This window comes from Limanda limanda, chromosome 2 (genome assembly GCF_963576545.1).
Source record: "Limanda limanda chromosome 2, fLimLim1.1, whole genome shotgun sequence".
NCBI classification, from domain to species: domain Eukaryota; kingdom Metazoa; phylum Chordata; class Actinopteri; order Pleuronectiformes; family Pleuronectidae; genus Limanda; species Limanda limanda.
The window spans coordinates 9,529,586-9,550,470 of NC_083637.1; the positions used below are offsets into that span (position 1 = coordinate 9,529,586).

The 20,885-nt window shown below is 42.1% G+C and overlaps 3 protein-coding genes, 1 long non-coding RNA gene and 5 other non-coding genes across 9 annotated transcripts in view; 8 read left to right on the top strand and 1 right to left on the bottom strand.

Annotated features, from left to right (window-relative positions):
- The window catches only part of si:dkeyp-9d4.3 (caskin-1), a 31,171-nt gene extending 28,758 nt beyond the window's left edge, over positions 1 to 2,413 (top strand). Inside the window, exon 21 of the mRNA XM_061066886.1 lies at positions 261 to 2,413. Coding sequence (XP_060922869.1) covers positions 261 to 357 — 97 coding nt within the window. The 3' untranslated portion in view covers positions 358 to 2,413. The remainder of the gene's footprint in view (positions 1 to 260) is intronic.
- A 755-nt stretch (positions 2,414 to 3,168) lies between these two features.
- LOC133024132 (uncharacterized) lies at positions 3,169 to 5,831 on the top strand. Its single transcript, XR_009683102.1, has 7 exons — positions 3,169 to 3,318; positions 4,286 to 4,397; positions 4,603 to 4,681; positions 4,882 to 4,949; positions 5,148 to 5,232; positions 5,429 to 5,504; positions 5,697 to 5,831. It is a non-coding gene; the product is annotated as an uncharacterized LOC133024132 (long non-coding RNA).
- LOC132997955 (small nucleolar RNA SNORD60) lies at positions 4,433 to 4,523 on the top strand. The gene has a single exon (XR_009677956.1). It is a non-coding gene; the product is annotated as a small nucleolar RNA SNORD60 (small nucleolar RNA).
- LOC132997958 (small nucleolar RNA SNORD60) lies at positions 4,721 to 4,808 on the top strand. Its single transcript, XR_009677959.1, has one exon. It is a non-coding gene; the product is annotated as a small nucleolar RNA SNORD60 (small nucleolar RNA).
- Positions 4,988 to 5,074, top strand: LOC132997959 (small nucleolar RNA SNORD60). Its single transcript, XR_009677960.1, has one exon. It is a non-coding gene; the product is annotated as a small nucleolar RNA SNORD60 (small nucleolar RNA).
- LOC132997957 (small nucleolar RNA SNORD60) lies at positions 5,271 to 5,357 on the top strand. The gene has a single exon (XR_009677958.1). It is a non-coding gene; the product is annotated as a small nucleolar RNA SNORD60 (small nucleolar RNA).
- LOC132997960 (small nucleolar RNA SNORD60) lies at positions 5,543 to 5,629 on the top strand. Its single transcript, XR_009677961.1, has one exon. It is a non-coding gene; the product is annotated as a small nucleolar RNA SNORD60 (small nucleolar RNA).
- Positions 5,832 to 7,123: 1,292 nt separating the features above from the next.
- LOC133026151 (guanine nucleotide-binding protein G(I)/G(S)/G(O) subunit gamma-13-like) lies at positions 7,124 to 9,699 on the top strand. The gene is made up of 3 exons (XM_061093020.1): positions 7,124 to 7,288; positions 8,974 to 9,081; positions 9,210 to 9,699. The coding sequence occupies exons 2-3, from the start codon at positions 8,984 to 8,986 to the stop codon at positions 9,313 to 9,315; spliced, it is 204 nt and encodes a 67-aa protein (XP_060949003.1). The 5' UTR covers positions 7,124 to 7,288; positions 8,974 to 8,983; the 3' UTR covers positions 9,316 to 9,699.
- Positions 9,700 to 9,771: 72 nt separating this feature from the next.
- Positions 9,772 to 20,692, bottom strand: chtf18 (CTF18, chromosome transmission fidelity factor 18 homolog (S. cerevisiae)). The gene is made up of 22 exons (XM_061093029.1): positions 20,605 to 20,692; positions 19,846 to 19,935; positions 19,612 to 19,762; positions 19,290 to 19,479; positions 19,062 to 19,154; positions 18,586 to 18,638; positions 18,343 to 18,484; positions 17,971 to 18,207; positions 17,793 to 17,890; positions 17,556 to 17,679; positions 17,313 to 17,449; positions 17,113 to 17,206; positions 16,926 to 17,024; positions 16,706 to 16,836; positions 15,864 to 15,978; positions 15,545 to 15,769; positions 15,260 to 15,409; positions 14,903 to 15,033; positions 12,901 to 13,045; positions 12,671 to 12,766; positions 11,937 to 12,006; positions 9,772 to 9,893 (listed from the first exon to the last, which is right to left on the bottom strand). The coding sequence occupies exons 1-22, from the start codon at positions 20,690 to 20,692 to the stop codon at positions 9,772 to 9,774; spliced, it is 2,781 nt and encodes a 926-aa protein (XP_060949012.1).
- Between the last annotated feature and the right edge of the window lie 193 nt (positions 20,693 to 20,885).

Consider the following 20,885-nt stretch of genomic DNA (forward strand, 5'->3'; position numbering starts at 1 on the left):
GTATAAATACAACTTCAAGTACCTGAGATTGGTTCTTAAGTCCAGCACTCAAGTAAATGTACTTAGTTACTTTCCACCACTGCTGTTTGCTCATTAACATTCACGTGTGATGATACTTTATGTCTCTGTTAGAATAAGTAACTGAAAGTTTTATGAACACTGGCTTCCATGAGAAGAAATATTTCAAATTCTGTCTAATCTGCTCTGAATGTTTCTGCCTCGTTAGCGGCTAAACTCCTTGTTTTTCATCCAACTCGCAGCTCCAACTCCAGCAAAAAGTCGTCCGTCTCCATCTTGGACGACATCGGCAGCATGTTCGACGACTTGGCCGATCAACTGGATGCAATGCTCGACTGATCCCCCTGCCCGCGCCTCATCTCCAACAAGCCCCTCCCCCTCTCCCCCCTCCTCCATGTGTAGGTACATCAAGACAGCAGCTCTCCCACGGCTGGACGCTGGTGCTCCGAGAGCGTGTGTGTGTGTTTGAGAGCGTGTCCCTCGGGTGCGAGCGCTTCTCATGTAGCCTTGTACAGTCAAACTGTGGAGGGCGTCCTCCTACCCTGGTGCAGTAGCTCTGTAGTCCGCCTCCCAGTGCGAGGAGGCCGCTCCCACTCAACCTCTGACCTCTGCAGCCCAGCGAGCAGCCGCCGCCGCCGCCACCCTGGGCTCAGACGGCGGCGTGGACCGAGAAGCACAATCATTTTTCCTCATCCTTTGAAACTCTACAGACTCTGGCGTAGGACAGAGACGCTAACTCAGTCAGACAGGGAGACAGGCAGATAAGCATATTGCTTGCAAAAAAATAAGCACATAAACTGACAGACAGGCAGATAGACAGACAGACAGACAATATGCACACAGATGAGAATTTTTAAAAAGCACATGGAAGCAGACAGGCCGCTTTCCGAGTCTGTCTCACCCCTGCGATGTCAACAGGATGCAATTTTCCAGACGAATCGTAGCCTCTGTTTCTCTTCTGTGTGAGTGGAGGATTGTGGGTAGCTGCACTTCCTGAGCTGTGTGTTGTCTCCGTTCATGTGGCCGTTGTTGCTGTTGTCGTTATCGTTGCCGTTGTTGTCGTTTAAAGAGTGTGTGCGTGTGTATTTCCCTGCTGATGCTCATGTCAGTGTCCTCCCACTCGTACAGTAGTTGTACTCATGATCAGAGCGACGACATAGATGTGTGTCCAGGAATTTTTGGGACACACACACACACAAGCATATACATACACACACACATACACATACATATTACATTTTTTGTAATCTCGCTGGTGTTCTGTTGGTGTTTAGCTCCGCCTATGGAGGTTTGCTTGGAAATGAATACACACACACATTACAAAAAATGATACACACAGACATTACAAAGGCTGACACACACACACACATTACAAAAAATGACACACACAGACATTACAAAGACTGACACACACACACACACTTTACAAAGACTGACACACACACACACGCACCAAAAACTCTCACACATACATCCCATACTGACACGCACACATTTATACAAGCACACTCATGCTGTGTATCCCTTTGTCCTGCTGCAGTGAACAGTGTTTTAAAAAAATTAATCCTATATTTCAATGCTTTCTATAGTACATCCAGTATACATACATACATAGAGTTTATAATATATCTGGGTATTTGAGCTTTTAGAGCTCCCTCTAGTGTTGGTTAGTGAAACTGCCTCTAATCTGCCCCCCTTCTGTCTCGTCCTCTTTCTTTTGAATCTCCCTTTGTGTCCTGTCCGTTAACTCTGCATCTTTCTGTGCCTTGGTAGTTTTCTTTCGTATATTCTAAATATAATTTTATAAGTTTTCCCCTCCTAAAACCTTTTTCTCTCAGTTTCCTCACGAAAAAACCCTCGCTCCTTGTTTGTCTGTGTTGTAGCTTTATAGTTTGACTTGTGAGTCCCTCAGTATATGATCATTGAATTCAGTCGCCCTGTCTGAAGTCCTCCTGTAGCCAATGAGAAGCCATGTTTGAGCCCATGTAAGCCCCTCTGTGTGCTGTTAGAAGTCGGCTCTGCTCCTCCTCGGCCCCCCCGGTTCCCAGTGGTCCCACATGTAGGCCCGACAGTGGATCGGCCACCGGTGTTCATCCCAATGAAGAGTCTACGTGTATTTTTATGCTCTTTGAAAACAAAGATATATTTGAGAGACAGATGGTTCTATGTGAATAATAATACAAAATAATAATGATAATTATAATAATGATAAATGGTAATTCTAGACGTTGAATCGAGGTGATCTGATTGAGCCTGTGCATTTCTGGTTGAGTTCTGGATGTGTTGTGACGGCTGTTGTGCCGTGGTTGGGTTTTAAGGTTGTGTTTCTGCTGTGGTGATGATGATGCATTCCTGTACAGCTGTGATCAGAATAAATGTGTAAATTAAACCTTGAGCCCGGTTCTGTGAGTGCGTTTCTTTTGTGTCTCATCCAATAAAAGACTATTATTATTATATCCATATATAAAACTTGTGTGGTTGTTTGGTATGAATGGCAACATATGATAAAAACAAAATGACAAAGCCACCTTGATTTACACCCAGGTCATAAGACTTTTTAAAAACAGAATAAGGCTACATACCTGGGCGTGTAAATAAAATTGTAGAACATTACATGGACTACAATTTAAATTTAATAATAATAATAATTGCCAGTTTGTTTCTTTACACTGAAAACATGGGCCATAATATCACTTAACAACAAACAATAATAAACGTGCCTTAACCCTCTACCTCACGTGATGCTCTTTTTTAAAGCATTATCAATATCATCACATGTATTTTATGATTTATAAAAATACAATAATCACACAATAATTTGATCTGGAACTTATTTATTTAGCATTTTGTTGCTGCTGATGAATGATTGTGTAGTGGGACAACTATCGGATCACTGTTGTGTCCTCTGCAATGACAAGAAACCTTCCTATTCTTATTAAAAAACTACAACTCCCATGAGCTCTTGAGACTGGTTCTGCATCTAAGGCTCATGGGAGATGTAGTTGTTCCGTGTTTCACGCAGCACTGGTGTTGGAATAACCGTTTCCCGGAAGTCCCATACCAAACCCTCCACCAATCAGAAAGGCCAACGTACACAGCCCGGAAGTGGGAGGGTCTTTCTATTGGACTTGAACCGGATGTGATCTCTTCTTCTGTCCTTTCCTCGCAGCTCGTGGATGAGAACGGAGCCAAGATGAAGTCTGAGCAGTTTAATCTTCAACTCTTCAACAAAGAAGAGTTGGGAATCCACAGTTTTCAGTCCAGTGTTTCCAGCTGGATCCAGAGAAGCTTCTCGAACAGGTGAGTTTCATGTTGCTGACACGTGGTGGAGCTCAGCTGCCATGTTGCTTCTCTGCAGCAACACGTGGACGCTGTGAGAACACTACACAAGAAATACACTAACTTATAATACTGCTACTAGCTAAAGCCTCTTTTAGGTCTGAGGAACTTGTACATTATAGATTAAATCCAGATATATATTCACACTTATCAATCCAAAGTCTACATTTACACTTCACTTGCTTTTATGTTGATGATCTGTTTTAATGCTGTTTCTATCTCTCATGCTTTTATCTGTTATCCTGTATTTTTTATTGTAAGGTGACCTTGGGTGACTTGAAAGGCGCCTCCAAATAAAATGTATTATTATTATTTAAAACCATTGTAGGAAATTATTAAGGCCTACTTTCAGGACAGATTTCTTCATATCAGTTAGTTACTTATACTTCAGGGTTCCTCTGATCCACTGGAGTCCTGAAAAGGTCGATTATTGAACTTCTATTATTCAATCTCTACAAATATATACAGAGAGATAGTTATATAACCAAGCATCTAACTCCCTGGCTAAGTAAAAAAAAAAAAAAAAAAAAGGTTGCTGAATGCTACAAACGTTCGAACAATCAGATGAGGACAAAACTGAAGTTATCTATCGAAGAAAAGCTCAGTTAGTGTTTAGTCATTGTAATGGAGAAATCGAGCCATACATTTTTGCTTTGTCCATGAGTCAGGCCTGAATTTCCTGAGGTCAATTGACAATATTTTACCTCGAAAATACTGCAAAAAACAGTTCCTTGTGGGACACCAGTGCATTATAATGGTCGATTTGGTTATAAATCTAGTTATAAGACAAAGAATGAGTTCTAAGTAGCCTTGCTAAGGTTAAAGAAAATGGCTCCTGCTTTAGAATCTTTTCATTATTGATTTTCCAGAAAGCACTTTGTGTTTTCATGTTCGTGTCTAATAATCCTGTTTCCCTTTGTATTTACAGAAATGGCTGAGAGCATGGAGGAGACTGGTGCATTCTGGGAACTCAAATCCTTCAGGGACAATGTGAAGTGTAGAGATCCACGTTGAACGGGACCTCGTTGCCTGTGGAGCTGGTGAGACTTTGTGTTGATTGTGTTAAATGATTTTTAGCCTGTGATGACAAACTTAAATATAAACTTTTCTGACACCTACTATGAAAGCTGCATGCAGCTTCTGATTCGAACTTTACTCTGAGGCTCTGTTTTCAGTAAATCAGACATAACTTATAAATGGTCTCTTTTCTCTATATTAATGTTTATATTTTAAACTACTTCCCAGGTGAAAAGGAAAAGGAAGCTTCAGATCTGATGGGACAAACATCCTGTTTCTGACTGACCAACAAGCTGGTTGACAGATGGTGAGTTCATACAATACGTTTGCATTTGAACACTTTTATAGCCGGTGATGACCAACCAAATTATTTTTCTGACACCTACTATGAGAGCTGAACTCCAGCTCCTGATTCTACATTTTCTCTGAGGCTCCAACAGAAAATATATTTAAACATGTTAGTAGTTTTCTTGATGTGTGTTCAAACCGAGCTGCTCTCTGTTACAGGAACATTCATGAAGACTCTTGATGATCCTGCTGATGACAGACGGCTGCCGGTCGGGTTTATTTTAAAGGTAAGTCAGTGTGTGGATATGTTGACTATTCATGGTACAGCCAAAGATGACCAATCAAATTATTTTCTGACACCTACTATGAGAGCTGAACTCCAGCTCCTGATTCTACATTTTTCCTGAGGCTCCAACAGAAAATATATTTAAACATGTTAGTAGTTTTCTTGATGTGGGTTAAAACTGAGCTGCTTTCTGTTACAGGAACATTCATGACTCACCACAGTAAATTAAGACTCTTGATGATCCTGCTGATGACAGACGTCTGCCGGTCAGGTTTATTTTAATGGTAAGTCAGTGTGTGGATATGTTGACTATTCATGGTACAGCCGGTGATGACCAATCAAATTATTTTCTGACACCTACTATGAGAGCTGAACTCCAGCTCCTGATTCTAACTATTCTCTGAGGCTCCTACAGTAAATGTATATAAACATGATGTTAGTAGTTGATGTTGGTTCAAACTGAGCTGCTCTTTGTTACAGGTACACTCATGACTCAACCCACAGCAAATTAAGACTCTTGATGGTCCTGCTGCTGATGATCTGGTTTATTTTATTGGTAAGTTGACGTGTGGATATGTTGAACATTCATGGAACAGCTGGTGATGACAACCTAATAATTTCTGACACCTCATATGAGAGCTTCAAGCTCCTGATTCTAACTTTTTATTTAATCTGAGGCTACTGTGGAACATCTGTGTTTTTCCACTCGTCCCAAAACATTGTTCTAATTTGTGTTTGTCTCTTTCAGGTTTCCATAAACAAAACATGCAAATATATTCATCAGCCAGAAGACGGCTGCTGACGAGCTGCACAACAGACCTGAATGAAGAAAATACAAGTTGTGATGTTGAATGAAATGCCCAATAAAAACTAATGATTCAAATACAGTTATGGATTTTATTTATTTAGCACCATTCATACAGTAAATTCAGCTCAGAGTGCTTAACATTCAATTGAGATTAATGTTAAAATGTAATTCTAAATGAGAACAGATTTTAGGAAACATCAAGTTCATGTTTTAAATGAGACTACATGTATTCATTTGATGTTTCATATGTTTTCTATATATTCATGTTCCGAGTCAAAGCTTTATTTACATACAGCATAATTCACAAACAACTGGCTTCTGTGAAAATAACAAACAGACCTACATTCAGACCTGGGTACCTTTGTTTTCTAATTTGTATTCAAGCTTACATAAACAAAACATGCAAATATTTTCAGCGTCCACCAAACTGCAGACTGAAGAAAATACAAATTGTAATGTTGAATAGAGAAAACAATGGAAGCTAATATGCATTTGTTGAATAAACAGTGATACGTTTAACTTGTAATGATTAAAATGTAGTAAACTCCAACTTTGCTGCCTTTGGGCTTTATCTTAGATATGACTTGCACAGCTTGTTCTAGGGTTAAGGTTGAAGGTACCGGTCTGCCTCCACTCACTGACTGGTTCTGCTTGTGGGAACTGTAGGGTTTATCAATTGTATTAATATCTAGTTTTGTGATTTGACGTTTTACAGATTTAATTAAACCCATGTGAAAGTTTTCTCCACCAATGAAAATCTGATGTGACTGCGATAAACAAAATCACGTTTATCAGATACCCTATTCAAATTGTAAGGATTATTATTATTATTCAGGGAAATAAATTGGCTTATTTAGGGCTTTAACATGCTCAAATTCTTACCAAAATTTGCAGAAAGTTAGAAAGTGGTGAAAATGTACGTATTCTGGATGAATTTTCATTCATTATGTGTCCTGAACCTCACACTTGTCGTGTTTCTGCTGCGTAGTAACCAATTAACCCAGAAATCCTCCTCATCTCCGGGTCATCTCTGCAGGGACTGAACCCCCAGCTCCTGGAGCTCGTCCTGGTTTCCATGCTTCCTGCAGATTTCAATGCTTCCGTTAGATTTCCATGATTCCTGCAGATTTCAATGCTTTGTGCAGATTTCAATGCTTCCTTTAGATTTCAATGCTTCCTTTAGATTTCCAGGATTCCTGCAGATTTCCATTCTTCCTGCAGATTTCCATGCAGGTGGGTCCCGGGGCTGCAGCCGTCATTTGACTGTCAAACCAGGGCATGCGCATCCCGCATCCAGTCGCTATCAGAGAGGAGGGAGTGTCCTGCACCGACACACACACACACACACACACAACCTCCACCTCCTCCTCCTCCTCCTCCTCTTCTTCCTCCTCCTCTACTTAACCGAAGCTGGGACTCATCCACCGGGAGAAACTGCAGCGCTTCACCCTCTCTTCGAGCCCGGTCTACGCCCTCCTTCCTCCGGCCGAGCACGGAACCGATCGGCGGTCCTCCCCCCGGTAGGCCTGACGGTAAGAGGGGCTGTTTGCATGGGGGGTGGGGAAGTGTGGCTGTCGGTGTTTTCCTCCACATCACGACACATCATCACCGGGGCTGATCGTCTCCTCTGTCCCGCGGTGAGAATCTGTAATCGATCATGTTTGTGTTTCGGAAGCGACAGAGATGAGCTGTGATATATATATAATGTGCGAGGAGGAGACACCAGAGAGTGATGGAGCCTGGTGTCACTTTGGAATCGTTCTATTCCACAAAGGCCCTGGGTTTTTTATCATGGAACATCTGGATGCTGGGAGACACACAGCTGGATGGATGCTGGTGGAGGAAAGCGGCACCGGGAGGCCGACCTACTTAGATCCATTAAAGAGATGAAGAGGAAGAGGAGGAGGAAGAGGAGGAGGAGGGGGGAGAAACAGTTTCCAATAGAGAGGACTCAACTCTCCTCTGGGCCCTCTCTCTCTCTCTCTTTCTCTCTCTCTCTCTCTCTTCCTGCTGTAATGTGGCCTGAGGCAGGGTGGGGCAGCTTTTACAATAAATAGAAATAAGACACAGAGAAGGCAGCCTCAGATTTGTTGGGTTACATTAAAGGTTATTTTTAAACATTAAACTTGTAAAAGCAAAGATCATTCCCTCAAGTCCTGTAATTGAGTATAAATACCTTCAAATTGTACTTGAAATTTGACAGTTTCATCCCCACTACGTCCATTGGAAGGAAAACGTTCCCACATCTTTCAGTGTATAAATACATCCTGCTTTGACATTTCAGAATAATGTGTATTAAAATACTGGATTAGTGCACATTCCTTTTATATTGCGATCAATCTGAATCAGACATTAAACTAGTAACTTAAATTATTTAAACGTGCTGAATTAGAAATGTGATGGTATAAAGTAGCAGAAAAATACTCCCAGTACCTAAGACTGCCCTTAAGTACAGTACCTACGTTCCTCCACTGGCTGCATTCATCTAAAAGCTGGTAACTACACAGCAAAATGCATATATATATATATATAAATATTTGACATTTGAAACAAGCCCTTGATGATTCCATGCCCCTGATAGAATTAAAAAATATATAAGCAAAGCAAAGAGGTTTCAACTTTAAGAAAAAAACTGGGGATCCCATTGTTTAGAGAACATAATTTACCATATGATGCTCAACTGTACACATCAATTCTCCCTCTGCACATGTAGCCCTCTCTCTTATGGGGGATGGGGGGTTGGCAGAATTTACATGCTATCAGGGGGGGATGGGGATGAAGGGGGGGGGGGGTGCCCTCCCCTAACCCTCTTATCTTTGAGTGTGGGACAGTGAGTTGGACCAAAACAAGGAAATAGAAGACGCAACCTTGGATTCCTGGAAAATATAGATTTTTATAGACAAAAAGATTGATAATGAAGATTTCAGACAGTTGCAGCCTCGGTGAACCTTTAACTTGAGATTAGATTTTTTTTTTAAATAGAGCAAAGGTAATTGCCGTTTGGTGGAATTTGTCACAACCTCCAAACTGTGAGGAGATTTTTTTGCAAACTGATGTTGATTCATTTAAAAGCCAAAAGGTGAGAAAGTGAAATAATTAACATCCTGAATCGACAACAGACACGAAAATGCAATATTTTACTGTTCTTGTCCGTTGTAAAGTAAAAGATGATTAGATATATACTCAAGTAAGTGTGTGTTTGTGTGTGTGTGTGCAGTAATATCATCATGGAGGAGTTTGACGTCCCACAGATGAGGAGAGAAGTGGAAAGCCTTCAGTATCAGCTGGCGATCAACAGAGAGAAATCCTCCATCACTGTTACCGAGTGAGTACCGGACCCCCCCCAACAGACACACACACACTCACACACACACACACACACACACACACACACACGCTTTGTAAGTGTGGAGTATCCGCTTGGTGCTGACGCTGTGTGTGTTTATTGTGCAGGCTGGTGAAGTGGATCGAGGGTTGTGTCTGTGAAGATCCGTTCCTCAACCCGGAGCTGATGAGAGCCAACCCCTGGGTGGAGAAGGGCAAGTGTGTGATCCTCTAATGGTCACACACGCCAAACACACAAAATCACGGATGCATATAAACTTAAGAATCACGCACTCCCACAAAGTCATGCTGCACTAACTCACTCTCACACTCACTTACTCGCACACATGCGCACACACACAAATACACACACATACGCACACACACACATTATTGCTATTATCTTGTTTATTTATTTGGAGACTCCTGAATGCTGTTAATTTATGTTTAGAATACTGTGTGTGTGTGTGTGTGTGAGTGTGTGCATGTGCGTGTGTGTGTTCAGCACTGAGTAGCTCTACGGAGGTTTGTTTTGACGGACTGCTGAGAAATGTTCAACACCACGTTTTTATTGGCTCTTTACACTGTCAATCAAAAATAAAGACTGTTTTGAATTTAACAGATGGATTTTGGATTCATTCAAAAAGGTACATACAACAGAGGTAAAATAAAGAAAGTGTGTGTGTGTGTGTTACAGTAGTTCTCTGATGTAAACATTTCGCCTGACAGCGTTGGACATGCCCTCGTTGAACCGGAACCACACGTCACTGTTTCCCACCGCGGCTCCCATCGCAAGAACCGGACATTTCTCTCCTAGAACAAGAGGAAAAGAGCAATCAAAAAATAAATACTACACAACAGGGTTCATCAAAGGTAGAGAAGAGAAGATTCCTCAGGCTCCTCTCACACGACCTTGTGACTTTTGCTTGTGACATTAGTCACGCAATCTAATAGTTAACGGACCCGAAAGTGACTGATAACAAGTTTAACTTGAATCAGACTCACTAGAGCACAAAGCTCCACCAAGGCTGAACAATCCCACAGAGAAGAAAACAGGAAGTAGACCGACGATCTGCACCAAATAGTTCAACCCATAGATCTCGGCACCATTTCTTCATCAAGATCCGATCCATACACTATTTCTAGAGAAATACCAGATCTAGACATGTTAAAGGACCCATCGTATGCCCATTTTACCACAGTTGATATGGTTCATTGGAGTCTTGATGAAATGTCTGTAACATACTTTGGTCAAAACACCACAAGGATCATTTAAAACAGCACCCCTTTTCCCCTGTCTAAAACAGCCCTCCTCAGATTGACCTGTTTTGAATCCATTTCCTTGATCAGAGTTCTTCCATTGCCCATCTTCCATTCCTCCACCAAGTTTGGTGCAAATTGCTTTAAAGCATAATCCAGATCTTGCCGAAAAATAAAAAGAAGACTGACAAAACTACATTAATAAAAACTTAACTGCCTTGGTTGTAGTTATACGTCTTTAATCTACAGATACAACTAACTAACAAATGAGGTAACAAGCTCATAACTAGAAGGGCACTCTGAGAGCTCACACCTTTAGTCTAACTCTACTATCTCACCACGACAGTCTGTGGGATCTGTGTTAAAGGCTCATGTCTTCAATGGTCCTCAAACGTTTCCTTCCCTGATGCCTCATCTCAGAGCACCTACAGAGAGAAGTAGATCATCTCCAGCCCCTCGCTCTCACACTGACGTCCAGGTATTCAGCCGGGGAATCAGGACACAGATTTAGAGCCGACAGGACTCAGCTGCTCTGACCTAAAAACAGCCTCAGCTCTGCTGCGACTCTCTACCCTCGTTACCCGGCTGATCAATTACTGGGATGCATCATTTTCCGGAAGGTCAGTGATTTTAATGGGTCCCTGTTTAATTGCTGAATCCAGGCCTGCGTCACCACAGAGCAGCTTGAATCCCTGGTGGAATCTGTAATCCTCACGTTGACTCAGACTCTTAAACTTAATGTTAATGAACAGCAACAACTGGACGTCTATAACTTGATTAAAACTGCATTTATGAAACTACAGAAATCGACTGTAAGAAATATTTATACCAGATGTCATGCTGAAGTAGAAAAGGCAAATTAGGCAATTCAGTTTATTTACATCTATTGTAAATGCAAATTCTACATTTGTTTGTTTCCAATGACAAATAGCTACTGGCCAAACTATGGTCTCCACCTAAGAGGTTATGATTCCACCTCCTTCCATGTGTTGGTTTGTTTATATGCAAGATTACACAAAAACAACTACACAGATTTCCACAAAACTTAGCGGAAGTATGGGACACGGGCGATGGAATAATCCATAACATTTTGTTGCAAATCCAGATAAAATTGCAGATCCAGGATTCTTTTTTTATTTTCTATAACATAGTTTTTCTGTATTTTTGTTGATTTCTTATGGATCTTGATGGAAAAAAAGGGGACTTATATCTATGAGTAATTTGGAGCAGATCCAGATAAGAATCTAGATCGAGTGATTTTCATTACAGTTTCATTAAAAATAAAACACGAAGAATTTTTTTAATTCTGTTGGCTTTTGTCTAAATAAAGGAAGGCGTCTGTAGATCAGGCCAAGTCACATCCTTTTTGTTGATAATAGAAATATGATACGACCATTATTATGCTGGCAGCGATGCTGACAGTCCAGATCTCAGCCTCAGAAGCTCTGACATGTTACATAACACACATCGCTCCTCACCTCCAGTATGTTTGGACCTCATGCTGCCCGAGGCATTTTTCCCCCCTAACAGCCCCGTGCTCTCAGAGGGATTGGTTAAACAAAGCTTCACTAATGTCACAGGGAGCTCTCACAGTACCTGTGTCTGAGGACAGCTGAGTTCTCTGAGGTTTGGGGGCGACGGTGCGACCGAAGAAATCCACCTCCGGCTGCGGGACACAAACAGAGTGAAGAGGAGGATGAAGACTTTCAACAGGAAGTTCAACACTGTCCTCAATAAAAAGGTCAATAACAACGAGCAAACACACGCTCACTCTCTCATTAGCCTATTTTCCCAGTTTCATCATTGGGGACCGTAACCCAGTGACTTCTCATTATCCTCATTCCTGCCCCCTAGAGGTTCGTCTCTTCATCACTGAGCTATTAAAACACTACAGCTCATTCTAACAGACAGATGTTCAGGGAGAACAGCTGCAGGCAGCCCCTCTCTGGCTCCACCTACAGGTTTTTGTTTATCATGGCCAGGGATCTGGGTCCTGACCCCTGACCAGGTCCTGACACTTCTAAAGTTCAGACGTGGTTTTAACATCTGTCCTGATTGATCCAATCAAAAGTGGACATCTCTAAGTTCATTAGTTCATAATTAAGACCATATTTGGAGCCTAACAATCAGATTATTGAATGTGACACTTTTCTTAGACTAAAAGAATGTGGTCACATGTATCCCAGACAACCTCCGAATGTGAACTGAGTGATTGGGTGTTGTTACATCTGGACTTCGAGCTACAAATGTTAACACTAGGTCCGAACAGGTTTGAAGGGGAAACCAGTTGGACTCTGTTTCTGTGTGTGTGTTTGTGTGTTTAAACTCACCCTGATCTCCACTGTGGCCTGTTTGACAATGGTCTCCAGCCTCTGCTGATGGTTACTGGTTGATGTGTGACCAGCGCTCTTTTTTTCTTCCTTTTTCTGCAGCCGATAGTCACAGTGGATTATAAACACATTAGATTATTAACACACACGTTGGCCTAATTATCTGTGCTGCAAATACAACAAAACCCGAAATCTCTTGGCTAAAGCGTGTTGTGCGTTTGACGTCTCACCGCTGCAGGGTTTCGCTGCAGCATCAGTTGCTCAGCTCTCCTCATCCGTTCTTGCTCCATCTCCCGGCTGATGGTTTGTTTGGCCTGATAAGTCAGCTGGCGATGTGGTGGCAGGCCCGGAAACGTCACCACCTCCTCAACACGCCTGCAAACACACACAAACACACACACTAAAGAAATAGCTCTTCACAAACAAGAGTCACACACAGTTGTTTACATTAACACTTTAATCGTGACGCAGCTGACACGGGGGTGAACCCTGTTAGAATAATAAAACGCTTTGTGCCATCGTTGATGTTTTTTTTAATAATAAAACCCTGAATCTGCAGCATCTAAAACCTTAATCCTCTTAACACTGATCTCCATCTAACACACACACACACACACACACACACACACAACTCACACACACAATCTCAACCCTCACTCACATCAATGACTGATGGAGCTAAAACTTAACAAATAAGATTAAGATAAAACCAGTCTGTGTGACTAAAAGCTATTTATTGCATCACTATAAAATATTGATGCTGTTATACTTTGCAAACTCCAATGAAAGAGCCACTTGGCTAAAACTCCCCTGGAACATGGCTGTGTGATATGACTACATATATTAGGCTCCATCGTTTCTTCCACTCTGACGCATTCACACTCTTTACATATACATATTTTCACATCACGTGAACAAAGCTTTGTCTTCGTCTACACGGCTTCATGAGGGCAACACAAACAAGAGTGGACGTGACACAGGAAGGGGGGGTTCTGTCAGTTAAACAGTATGTTTGGTATTTATATCTCTGATCATATTAACAGTTTAGATTGCAGTATAGTTGAACAAAATATTTCTATATTATTTATTAGAGATATTAATATCTATTTTATATATGGTGTGTTGATTACATTATAAGAAATACGCATCTGCACGTGGTTAGTTTGTTTAAAATATAGATTTACATCAAATGTGGATATTTATGTATATTGGGATATGAAACTTTGGTCATATCACACAGCCTTATCTTTTAACATATCGCTTTATACACTTTACACTGTCCAGAAAATATTCAGTAGTTTAACCTTTGACAAAGACATTTATCTGTTTAGCTGTTGAGATGTAAACACAAGAAGTCGTCATCTTCAGAATACCGGTGAACTAAAAAAAAAAAAAGGGTTTTACACTACAAACAAACCCTGGTTCAGTTTGATCCGGACTATGACCGTCTCCTGGTTGGACCAAAGTTTGGTCCATTGGTCTAAACAGTGGCTCGAGTCACCTGTGATCTTGGTTGGGTGGAGTCCAACCAATCAACCAGAGCATCTAATTAAATCAACCCTCTGGGACTGGGCGTATCCACTTTACCCATGAGGCCTCAGAGAGTGTTGTTGTGGTGAGCGAGCGATGGCAGGTACAGGAAGGTGTAGATCAGGAGAAGCACCAGCAGAGCTCCCAGCAGAGGCAGGCCCCAGTCGTTGGTGACCAGCACGTTGTCACAGCGAGCCTGCAGGAAGGAGCCCCCCCGGACATTCCGCTGCTCCACAGCCTGTGACGGCATGGCTGAGGTGACCGACTACTTATCCCATTCACCAGAGTCTCCGCTTTCCTCAGGCGTCATAAAAAAAAGATCCAAATAAACAGTGCTCGCTCTTTCCAGCTCTGTCTTCTGATTCAATATTCCTCTGTTTTGTTGATGTTGTCCAGCGTTTCCAACAGCTATTTCCTCTCCCCCATCCTTTGACCCGTTTTTTCCATCCACCTGCATCCACCCAACTGGTGAGTCTTTGCAGTTCAGCACCTGGCTCCCACACCAACACACACGCAAACACTAGGTGCTAAGGGGATTATTTTCTAAGCCTACATTCAGAGACCCACAGTGCGAACAAGAGAAGTGACCTTCAACATCCCAGGAACACGCATCTGCTCCACATGTGTCCACATGCATGACACAGCGGGATAGAGGTGAGTGTGTGTGTGTGTGTGTGTGTGTCTGTGTGTGTTAGTACTCACGGCTCCAGCACGTATGTGTACTGTCCCTCAGGCGTACGGTCCTGCCTGTAGGAGAGGTTGTAGGCCAACATGGTGTTGATCAGCTCCCGCATCTGCTCCTTCTCTCTGCTGCTGAACAGCTGAGGATTCACCTGGAGGAATAAACAGGACGTGAGATCAGCCTGAGTCACTGACAAGTTTACTCTTACTGACGTAATCAGTGATGGTTTTCTCCATTCCTCTAAATCCAGTGCCATAGAAAATAAATGTACATGGTTTAGAGTCTTGTCATGTGGTTATTAGACTCTGGGCGGATTTCCACTCACTACATATACATACAGACACATATGAAGGCATCCTGTTATTGTTTTTACTTACAGGCCGTAGTTTTGGACTGATGATGTTGAGGAGCAGCGTGAGAATGTCAAGACTCAGACTGAGGTGGCTGATCCTGGTTCTGATGGATGGTGGGATATCAGCCAACATGGAGGACAAGGCGTTCCTACTGGCCAGGAGACGGGTGGAGGCCTGTAGAGGACACAACAAGGACTCAGTGAGAACGTACCTGCTTAAAGGATGTCATGCACTTTGTTTTTGTTTGGGTCCTTATGTTATTTGTCACACAGCTTCACAGTAGAGTGTGTAGTTGATCAGTAACTGTACCTCGTACTGGCTGTGGGGATAACTGATGCGGGGCACGTGTGTGTTGGCAAACAGGAAGTGGAACGTGACGGACAGGAAGGGCAGGTATCTCATCAGGGAGAAGTTCTGGTTGTGCAGAATCTGTTGGTTTAACCGGTCTGAGAACGAGAGCCAATCCAGAGCCTCGCACACACAGTCCATGTTGGGGTCCCTCACACGCATGGCCAGATAATTATCATACAGACCCTGAGAGAAAGGACAGATGCGAGTAAAGCGTGGGCCAATGCTTTTAGTGCTTTTCTGAATACTAGGATTTCAAATAAAATAGTTTGTTCTTTACCTGAGAAACCTTCTCATACTCTCCACTGGATGAAGACAAGTGTAGAATGTGCTGAAACCTCTGAGCTCCCACTCCTGGGCCTGGTGTCCCGTCAAACCCTTCCCCAATGCGTTTCCTTAGAGGACAAATCAGGACAAGTGATCAACATCTACTTAGTGAGGGACAAAGAAGACAAATAACTGCTTTCGAGTTGTGAATATGCTTCAGTTTCTGCATGTTTAATCTACCATCTGTTTAATATTCTCACCGACCAAAGAACAAAAGCTATAAATGAAAACCAGCAGGGATCATAAAAGCTTAGAATTACTGTATTTACCAAGGGATTGATATTTGTATCGTGCTTGGCACATTCCAGCTGTTTTAGACAGTAAATCCTAATATCAAATATGATCTTATATAATCAAATATAACATGAACTAAATAGGCAGAAAAATAAGAACTTGAGGGATGAATGGAAAGGTCGACTTATAAAATAAACAATTATTTAAGGTCCACATATTTTACATAAGATCAGTGGTCTGCAAAAGAGGATTTAAATTTTTAAATAACTTTTGTAAAAAGCATTTTACATGAAAAAGCATTTTACATGAAATGACACAATAAAAAAGAAACTATATGAAATGTGAAATAACAGTGAAAATTAAATCAATACTTTTTATAGATTGACAAATTCTGTTTCTTATGTCACTATTGAAGTCCACAGTAAATGCAAACTTAGTCACAGGTCCCACTTTGCCCACAGTGAATATTGTTGTTAATAAATAAAAAAGGTCTCTGCATCCGGCAGATACAGCAAAATGATTTCATGACAAACTCACAAACTTAGACAAGAGGACAAATACCGTTTTGTTCGTGGTAACTGGAAGATCTCCTGCCACAGATGGAACAAGCCTTTGTTCTGATCCTTCTGTCCCACGGAGACGCACTGGATCGTCTTGGTGTTGAGCTGCTTGTGGCCACGACCGTGGAGGAACTGCTCAGATACACACATTGAAATCACAGTTACCATTAGACAGATGCTCACCTACATGTAGGCCCCTCCTTCACAGTGCTGACACCCACCTGCAGTGTGTTGATGCAAGACCTGATGTCGTTGTCTGTCTTCTCACACAGGGACATCAGAGTGCCTGTGTCCGTCTTCATCCCCTGATGGAGAGAAATCTGCAAAGAAGGAAGAAAACAGGGGTCATACACCAAAATGCAGCATTCGTGTGGCTCGGTCTCTTCCTGTGTGTGTGTGCGTGCTGACCTCAGACAGTCTCTGTGCGAGGCGGGTAGGCTGAGTCTGAGGGAAAGCCAGAAGGAAGGCCTGCAGCCGGAGAGGCCTGAGCGCTGGAACATAACTAACAGGAAACAGAGGCCATCAGAAACAAGCTGGAAGAAATGTTATAAGTCACACATGTAGTGAATTTTTTTGGTGCTGCTGTTGAACGCCACAGTCTCTCTTACAGGTCGTTACAGATGCAGATGATTGGTCGAAGCAGAATGGACTCCTTCTTCTTTTTCTTCTTCGCAGTCTCTGCTCCGCTCTCGCCGCCATGTCCGTCTTTCCTGTTCAGAGTTGCTAACAGAATGTTGATGGCAGCCTGTCGAGCACCAAAGATTAAACACAAGAATAGATAAAGATATTTTGCTAGATTTGAACCACATTATTATTATTATCAGGTTAGTTTGCTGGTGCCCTGAACGTACCGCCGGCGCTCCATCAATCTCATCAATAATGAGACAGTTTGGTCTCTGGTCGCCTCCCAGCACGGACTTCATCTGCGTCGCTGTGTCGATGCGTTTCTGGAAAATCTCTGCACTGCGGTCATCACTGTAAAAACATGAACCGTTCCAATGGAATCACTACGGGAGGATTCCTCTGGAACTAATTCTTGTTCATTTACGTGTATCATGAGGTGAAGTGTGGATTTAGTTTTTTCTAACCTGGCATTGATTTCCACGACATTGTATCCAGCGTGTTTGGCGATAACATGAGCCAGGGTGGTCTTCCCCAAACCTGGAGGGCCAGACAACAATGTTACCTAGAGAGGGACAAAGATAAATTAGTTATTTTATATCAGCTAAAGGTCATTCTACTGACACGATCATGCAGATGTTCCACCTTGTATTTGGGTCGTTTGTACTGATCCAGTTCCGCCTCCAGTATCTCCTCAGTCATCTCTATCTTGGTCTTGAAGCGAGTTGGATTCGGGTTGCCTTGGTTGGGTTTGAATGAGTGATTGAACGAGTGTTGTTGGGCAGGCTGTCTCTCAGGGCGGACAGGGCGGGACTTCCTCTCTTTTCCAAACACTACAGTGTCCCAAAGTTTAAGCCACTTCAGCAGACAGCGGTTGGTAAACTGCAAGGAAAAGCAATCGCACACATATGGTGTTCAAGCAGTGTCCAGGAGAAGACTTGGATTTATACGTAAAAGAGCACTTTTTGATTTTCTTACAAACACAGACATGCTCTGCTGTAAAGAAACACGACTTACATCATCACTGAGAAGCTCTGTGTAGTGTCGGGGAGAAAATCTGTCGACCCAGAGACGCGATCTTCGACCTTCTGTGTCATCAGGATCTTCAAAATCTTCATCTCCTCTGGTTTCAGACTCAACAAGCCCATCGTTCACACTGCTGTAATTGAACGTAAACAGTACTAAGAGCATGTATTCATATTCACAATGTTTGCATGTGTGTATAAATTAGATAAAAGAGGGGGTGGGGGGGGCGGGTACCTGGCCAGCAGCTCTGTGAGCCGCTGAGATTCCAACACAACCTGCTGATGGCGCTGTGGGATTAAAAACCGAGGAGAATATGTGAAAAACTATAGAAGTGAAATTTTTTTGATAAAAATTATAGAATTACATTGAACAGGTAGATGACTGGATAAAGCAAATGAATTATTGTATTCAGTTTGTTTTGAGCTCAAAAAGAAAACACAGACATTAGATAAAAACCTCTTTTTCAATTATAACTGTAAAATTCAAGAACATTTACTTATGACAAGATAAGCTTGGTGTCTTCATTGTTTTGTATCAGATGACTTAAATCCTTGAAAATTGTGCTTTATTCGGCAGCAGATAAACTCAGGTTTAATTGAAAATATTGTGTTATTCACCTTTTGCCACTGTGACCAAAGAGAATAAACTGTGTGGTGCGGTGCAAACTACTTCACAGTTAATACACATACAACACCCACTGCATTACTCACCCTCTCAGCTTCTTCCTCTCTCAGCTCCCTTATCGGCACCGCCAGCAGCCCCAGTTCGCCCTGGAAGTTTGGTGCCACTCTGGTATCCACTACCTGGAGAAGCACACAGGTGAGAAATCAGTATATACTGGACACCAGAGGTTTGTAAGAGTTAGTCAGTGTTTTAAAACAAGGTACTATGAGGGGTCTGTGTGTAACTGTGTTTGTGTGATTGCTGAGGAGTTTAACCTTTGTCTCTAATTCTTCTTTCTGTCGGAGGTAGACCCGACTCCCTGCCGAGTCCGTCACACTGATGTACTCTCCGTCTAACGGAGGTCGCTTCAGCACACACTGAGATGCTGGCACTGCTGAAGGAGGTCGCCAGGGCGTCTCTGGGATTGTATCAAAGCCACTGATGTCCAACACACCAGGAGTAGACCTGGAAAACAGACATAGTTTAGAATATTCCAAATCGGCAAAGTTATGTTTTAAATTGCATTCAACAACCAAACCTCTACTCGACTGCTAACAGCTATTTCAATTCCCGATCTTCATCGTCCCTCCGTCCTACCTGAAGGTGCCAGATGGTTCATACTGCTCTGGAGAGGATGGAGGTGTGACGTCAGCATTCCGCGATGGGACTTTCTTCTCTCGAGTTGGTGATTTGCTGAAAAGCCGCTTGACCACACCCTGTTCCTGCTTCTGCCGTTTCGCCTGTGGAGCTAAAAAGACAAAATCAGATTTAAAGTACAAACGTATGACAATAACAATGAAAACCAAGGACACACAACAAGAGTGAACTCACTGGTGGGCTTCTCATCCAGCAGGTGCTCTATGTCTGAAATGTCGTCTGCTTTAGCCCGAGTCTGATGTCCGTTCGCCTTGGGAGCTTCGTCTGGGCCATTCACAGACACATTTGTATAATGATTATTACTGCTAGAAATGATCAGCTGATGAAACACTCACAACAAAACTAATAAGTTTTAGAACTAATTCAAAATATAAGTAATTCTTTGAAACAAACATTTGCACTTTTCCAGCTTTTCCTGTGTGAAAATGGGCTGTTTTAATATGTCTAAGTAATTTGAATGCATTCACTCAGGATCAGGGTCATTTTAACCAGCATGTCCCCTTCATACACAGTCATCACTTCTGTCATGGAGTCTATGTTTGCATTGCTGTTTGTATTTTAGCAGGATTATACAAAAACTACTGAAAAGATTGTGAGATTTTGTGTTTTTCAGCATTTAGTGAATTTGTGATAATGCAGAGATCTTGATGTCAAAAATCTGGCTCATAAAACACACTCAAAATCACCAGGGGACTGATTTTTATGAGTGTGCTAATGCTTTTAAAGATCTATTAGAAAACAGTGATATGTAAAGTATGAATGTGACCAATAAAGTAAATGTTTCTTAACTAAGATGAACAGCTGCTCAGTTGTTTATTTATTGTTAGCTTCTGAGGATGTGCACAAAGAAGCTAAAACGAGTTAATGATAAATAATGACGTGTTTTATACAGAAGTTAGTTCAAGTTTAAGTTTAAGTTTGCTCAGGACTCACCCTCCATCTGAGCCAGAACCTCCAGCTCGTCTGCGAACTGGTCCTCGAACTCATCCTCGATCCCGAACATTTCGTCATACTCGTCCATGTTGAACACACGTTGAGAGACACTGTGGTTCCACACAAGTCCGAAGACAAACACACTATTTACTCAAATTACACAAAAAGTCCATTGGCTGCCTGAGATGGTTTCACGGAGCAGATTTCCCGGCAATTTTTTTGTTGTGAAGTTTAACTTCCGGGTTACAGATGCAGTTTCTTCTTCTTCTCGTAAAACAAAA

Excerpts from the sequence above, each read along its gene's own strand:
- chtf18 (XM_061093029.1), bottom strand. The coding sequence starts at position 20,692 with ATGGACGAGTATGACGAAATGTTCGGGATCGAGGATGAGTTCGAGGAC. Across the intron at positions 19,480-19,611 it reads GAACCATCTGGCACCTTCAG|GTCTACTCCTGGTGTGTTGG; the intron begins GTAGGACGGAGG and ends TCTGTTTTCCAG. Across the intron at positions 13,046-14,902 it reads TACACATACGTGCTGGAGCC|GCGTGTTGAGGAGGTGGTGA; the intron begins GTGAGTACTAAC and ends GTGTGTTTGCAG.
- LOC133026151 (XM_061093020.1), top strand. The coding sequence starts at position 8,984 with ATGGAGGAGTTTGACGTCCCACAGATGAGGAGAGAAGTGGAAAGCCTT. Across the intron at positions 9,082-9,209 it reads TCCTCCATCACTGTTACCGA|GCTGGTGAAGTGGATCGAGG; the intron begins GTGAGTACCGGA and ends TTTATTGTGCAG.